Source organism: Chrysochloris asiatica, unplaced genomic scaffold (genome assembly GCF_000296735.1).
Source record: "Chrysochloris asiatica unplaced genomic scaffold, ChrAsi1.0 scaffold00046, whole genome shotgun sequence".
NCBI classification, from domain to species: domain Eukaryota; kingdom Metazoa; phylum Chordata; class Mammalia; order Afrosoricida; family Chrysochloridae; genus Chrysochloris; species Chrysochloris asiatica.
Window position 1 is genome coordinate 15,067,755 of NW_006408564.1, and position 6,148 is coordinate 15,073,902.

General features: G+C 41.8%; 1 protein-coding gene across 1 annotated transcript in view; it reads right to left on the minus strand.

Moving 5' to 3' along the window:
* Window positions 1–6,148, minus strand: part of CADPS (Ca++-dependent secretion activator) — a 755,300-nt gene that overhangs the window by 232,092 nt on the left and 517,060 nt on the right. Inside the window, exon 9 of the mRNA XM_006862100.1 lies at window positions 3,643–3,782. Within this exon, the coding sequence (XP_006862162.1) occupies window positions 3,643–3,782 (140 nt within the window). The remainder of the gene's footprint in view (window positions 1–3,642; window positions 3,783–6,148) is intronic.

Here is a 6,148-nt window from a genome sequence, read left to right on the forward strand (position 1 = left end):
TCACCAATCAGAGCATGTATTCCCATTGAGTCTTAGTCTTGGAAGGGGGTTTGCTCTGAGGGGACCCAACCACTTGTCTTGATGTCTCCTGGGTGAGCAACTTGCTTGTTCTTGTAGTAATCAGTCAGTCTGCCTATTGTTTTGTATTTTTCAATCAGTTATAGGAAGAAGATGGACTACAAGCTTTCTATGGTGATATTTCTGGCTATTCCTTTCTCTCCCTCTCTAGTGTCTATTTTATAGTGGCATGCAAGGGAAACCAAGATTCAAAAGACAGCCAAGCATCTTAACATTATTTCCCCCTTTTCCCCATTCCAACCATGTCTTAATCCTTGTATCCAGAGCCCTGTTGTTCCAAGGTTGTGCATATATCATTCTTTACCTCTGTCCCACTTAGCCCATGCAAACCTGCCTAATTGTTCTCCCATCCACTTTGTTCTTCCATGCCCCTCCTCCTTCTTGTATATTGCCCCACTCCCCAGCACCCAAACTATCCTGTGTCTATTCCCTGCCCTGTGCTCCATCTTCCCCTCCCTCCCCTCAACCCACCCCCAACATCCCAGCAACCAGCAAAGAATGCCGCCCCCCTTTAGTATGGGTTCTTTTTTCTTTAGTCTTTTACAGTAGTGGTCCAGCAACTGGCTTTTATTTTACTGAAGATGCAAGATCTTCTTTTCAACATTCTAGAAGCCTAGCAGAACTCTCAACCCTCTTGTCTTGAAACCAAGATGTTTACCACTGAGGGGTAGAGATATTAGGGAGACATTATAGATGCATTTAATATTTTTATAATATATATGTGTCATGAATATGAAAAGGAGAAAAGAAACTGACCTCAGAAACATTTTCTGAGACATATTCATGAGACATTAATTTAGTTAGTTGAGGAAAAGTCACCGGGCTTCATCATGGGTAGTAGAAAAAGGACTGTGTGTAGTGTATAATAAGGCCTGGCCCACCTAATTCCATTTCAGCCTCCAGGCCTAATTTGGCCCCAGATAATACAAAAGAAACTCCCTAGTTCCAAGCCAGAGCACTGGATCAATAATGGGTCTCCAATTTATGTGGAAGAAGTGCAGCCAGAGTGCTCCTTGGAGGTCAGGATGACCAAGCTTTGTCTCTCGTACTTTGGACATATTGTCAGGAGGGACGAGTTGCTGGAGAAGGATATCATGTTTGGTAAGGTGGAGGGTCAGAGAAAAAGAGGATGGGCAAAGTGTCAGGATCAATGGGCTCAAGCATGGCAACAATTGTGAGGTTAGCTCACGACTAGGCAGTGTTTTGTTCCACTGTACATAGGGTCCCTATAAGTCAGTACTGACTAGATGCTACCTAACAACAACAATAATATATGATGTTGGAGGAGAATATTGAAAGTGTCATGGGCTGCCAAAAGAACCAACAGATCTGTGTTGGAAGAAGTGCAGCCAGAGTGCTTCTTGGATGCCAGGATGGTCAAACTTCGTCTCTTGTACTTCAGACATATTGTCAGTAGGGACTAGCCGCTGGAGAAGGATATCAGGTTTGGTAAGGTGGAGGGTCAGAGAAAAAGAGGAAGATCCCCAAAGATGGACTCAAGCATGGCAACAATAGTGAGGTTGGCCCAGGATCAGGCAGTGTTTCATTCTGCTGTGCCTAAGGTTGCTATGAGTTGGTACTGACTCGACGGCACCTAACAACAAAGTTTACATGAAGTGGCCTTTCCTTCCTCTTGAGTTCTCCATGCATGGCCTCCTTTGGAAAGTTGAGTTTTTTTACTTCTAATATGTCAAGGCTACTGTCCTACTCATTACTCTCTGAGTATATCTGCTATTGTCTGCTCATCTGCTGGGATATCCACTTCCTATCCTACTCACTCCCTCCTCAACTCCTCATGGGCTTCTTTCTAAACCTGTGTTAATCATTGGCTAGGCCCGAAAACCAATCACCTAGCAACTTGTCATACTATGGTGGGGCTGGTGTATTGCTATGATGCTGGATGCTATGTAACCAGTATTTCAAATATCAGCAGAGTCAGCTATGGTGGACACATTTCAGTGGAAGGAAACCTGAGCAAATGAAAATCTATGGGTCTCAACAGAACATTGTCTGACTTGTTTGCTTTTGACACTTCATCAGGAGGGATCAATCTTTGGAGGAAGACTTTGTGTTTGGTGAAGTAGAGGGCTAGTGAGATTGAAGAAGACCCTCAGTAACATGGATTGGTGTGATTGTCACAATGGAGTTGCATATACAAGTGATCATGATGATGATGCAAGACCAGACAATGTTGCATTCTGTTATACATAATGTCACCATGAGTTAAGGTCAATCTGACAGCAGCTCTATATGCCTGCCTATCTATGTCTATCTATCGATCAATCGATCTGAGTATCTATATATATCAGGCCGTGATGTTGGGATTCTGAATTTCTCAGATCTTTAGTACCTATAACCCATCCGCAGTGTTGTCAGCAGTTTTACCATTTTAAGCCCTCTCTTAGACACATGCTTCTCAAAGTGAATTGATGAGCCCTTTCTATTGACTAGAGGGGCAAATGACACCTGAAGAATACATGGAAGCAATCCATCCACACCAATATGTCAGGTAACCATCCCCCTAATAAATGTTCTGTGTGATTATACAGACAAAGGGTCTGACTCATGCCACTTAATAGGTCATGGCTCAGTGTGTAGCCATTTGCCAGTAAACTCTTTTTTTTTTTTTTGTACTTTCATTGGTTGACCTATGAAATAAAACTATCATACCTATTCTTTCTGTCTTTTTTTTGTACTTTCATTGGTTGACCTATGAAATAAAACTATCATACCTATTCTTTCTGTCCCACTTAAAATGACATAAACGATCACTCCTTTCAAACCCTAAGAAAATGAAGCAGATCCTAAATTTGCTGTTTTCTTGTCATTAATTTAAAAGTGATATTAAAACGGATTCAATCTGAATCAACTGTTTGATAGTGAAACACAACAACGGGTCACATCTCACAGATGTGGCTGTGAATGAAAGTGCAAGTAAATAATCCATAGCGTCAGAAGGTTCTAGATGCTTCAACTCCTCACACCAGAGTCATCATACTGTCCTAGAGAAATTCTGAATCGTACTGACAATTCCATTGTAGAAAATGAAAGGAAATTGTTGTCTTGACAGTTGACAAAGAAGCAGTTATGGCAATCATAAGAATTATAGGAGTCCTTGTGTGGCGCTGTGGGTTAATGTGCTAGACTGTAAAGTCAGTTTGAACTGCAAGGTTAGTGGTTCAGGCTCACCAGTTGCTCCTTGGACACCCTCTAGAGGTCGCTATGGGTCGGAACCGACTCTACAGCATTTAACAACAACAACAATTGTGTGGCGCTGTAAGATAAGCACTAGACTACAAGTTCGGTTTAAATCTCAAGGTTGGCAGTTCAAACTCACCAGATGCTCCTTGGAACCCTATACAGGGTCAGTATGAGTCAGAACTGACTTGACAGCACTTAACAATAACAACTAACAACATAAATATCAGAGTCCAATATTTATATAACCGTTTGTGGATGCTTTATATTTCCTTCCATGTAATTCTCTAAATAAAACTTTTTTTGTTTTTTGAAGAAATGAGTAGAAGCATATTAAAAATCATCACTTACACAAGAGACACTTACCCGGAATGCTTCATGTTTTGAGGCTTATCCATTCGGACAGCAAGTTTGATTTTTAAATCTTGATCGGGGCAGTTTTTGGAGACAGCCATTTTGTGCCACTCGGACTGTTTGGGGCTGTTCGGGGTGGGATGGAGAATAACCTGTTGACAATAACAAAAAAATCTTAGCTAGAAAACAGAAACACTATAGGGGCATATTTGTATGTATGTGTATGTTTAGAACATTTATGACTTTATTGCATAAGTTGTTATGTGCCATGGAGTCAGTTCCGACTCATAGTGACCCTGTATAGGGTTTCCAACGCTGTAATCTTTACGGGAGCAGAAAGCCTCATCTTTCTCCTGCGTTATTGCATATAGGTTTTATCAAATTAACAACAACAACAACAACAATTCTATTGTGAATTGCGTGAAGGTGAGTTTTACATCCAACAAGTCACATACCCCGTTTAATTACAGAGATTGTAATCTGCCCCCACCCCCCACCCCCAGGTTTTTATTGATGAGAATATCTTGATGCTGAAGTGTTGCATGGCTTAGTCAGGTTATATGGCCAGTGGGAAAACAGTGAACTGAAGTGGAGTCCTGGCCATTGGACCCACATCCAAAGCTCCATCTATGAACTATGACTGGCTCAAGCCTAGCAGTCATGCCTAAGGGCAGAAATGGCCTTCTCTTGCTCTTCCGTCCCTTTTCCTGAAGAGTTCTGTTAAAGGAAGGATGATGGTTTCTATGATTCTGAAGGATCCCTCACTCCAGTAGAGCATCCCAAACACAGAATACTCCCCACAAATCATTTTCTCCATCTTCATGTAAGCATATATATGACAGGAAGAAATACTGTGACTTATTAAATTAAGAGTAGTTCTAGTTCAATCTCTTAATACATTCTTCTGGATTTCTTTCACCATTGTGAAAGCTGAACCTCTTCAGACTTCTGGGGAAAATGGAAGGGTCCTTATTTGATGGATGATAAATGTGAGACTTAATGGAAAGAAGTCAGTCAAGTTTGTACATTTCACTGGGCTTCCACCCTCAGTTGACAACATAGGCATAGCTTATGTCCTGGCATGAGGCATACACAATTTAAAGAAGCATCTGTGTTAGAGACTACCATTCTGTACCATGGCTCAGAGCTGGCATGCCCTTTTGGGTCTTCAGTTTCAGTTATCATGGCCTCGGATGTTGTAAGTTAATCAAGAAGCATTGCTTTATAAACAACACTTCATTTTGGGATGAGAGCATCCTCAGGAGTCACATGGAACTTGGGGAACTTGTACTTACGGAAGAGTGAAATGTTTGGGGCCCCTCAAAATGAGGGAATGTGAACTAAAGACAGACACACTAAAATTGGGCTTGCTAAGATTTTGCTTCTGCTCCTCAGTGTTCCCTGGTGTGTTGTAGGTTGCTTTGGCTTTGCATTCGAAGAGTCTATTTTCTCGAATGCAGAAAATAGAAAAAGGGAGTGTTCCTTTCTGGGGCTGTTCATTTCTGGAGTGGGGTTCAGAGGGTTTGGAGGGGTTTAGAGGCTCAGGGTGGACATGGCTGTGGAAGCTTGGGCCACATTTTACAGGGTAGAAGTATATGCTTTTTTTGCAACTAGGAAAGATGAGAAGGGCAGGAGAACACTGCAGGAAAAGAAGGCAGTGTGCTTGGACATGCCTCCTTTGTGCTGATTTGTTTTTCCTCTTCTGATCTCAAGGTTGATTTGCTTGTTCTTGGTTTGGTAAATTATGAAATTCTCTCTCACTCTGGAAAGAAACAGCAGTCCTGGTGGTGCAAACAGTTCACTGCCAGGCTGCCAAGTGAAAGTGTATTCGACGACTCTGTGATCTATCTCTCTAAAGATGACAGTCTAAGGGGAGTGCTATGGAGCAGTTCTACTTTGTCACATGGAGTCAAAAAGAGTCAACATCGACTTGACAGTACACAACAACAACAACAAAAGAAAACTCAGACACGCTTGCTAAACACAAAATTTGAGTGTGCCCAGTGAAGGCTGGCATGACTGTAACATAAGGAGAGTTCATTTACCAGACCACAGGCTGCCTAACTTGTTTTCTTACGATGCCCTACTTTAGTAAAATATTTTTGACCTATCATCCCAACATCTATAGGTTAATATTTTATATGATATATGTTTACTTTATCCTGGTAGGGCGCTGTAGGATAAACATCAGACTGCTAACCACAGATTGGCAGTTCAAACCCACCAGCTCCTCCTTGGAAATCTTATACAGGGTCATGATGAGTTGGAACCAACTCGACAACATTTAGCAACAACAAGATGCTGTTAAAAAAAACAAAAACAAAAACCAAACTCACTGCCACCAAGTCGATTCTGACCCAAAACACCAATATTTAGGGTTTCTGAGACTGGACCTTTTTATGAGCGCAGACAGCCGCATCTTTCTCCTACAGAGCAGCTGTTGGATTTCAACTTCTGTCCTTGAGGTTAGCCCAACACAGAACCCACTATTATACCAGGGATCCATGTGTGTGTGTGT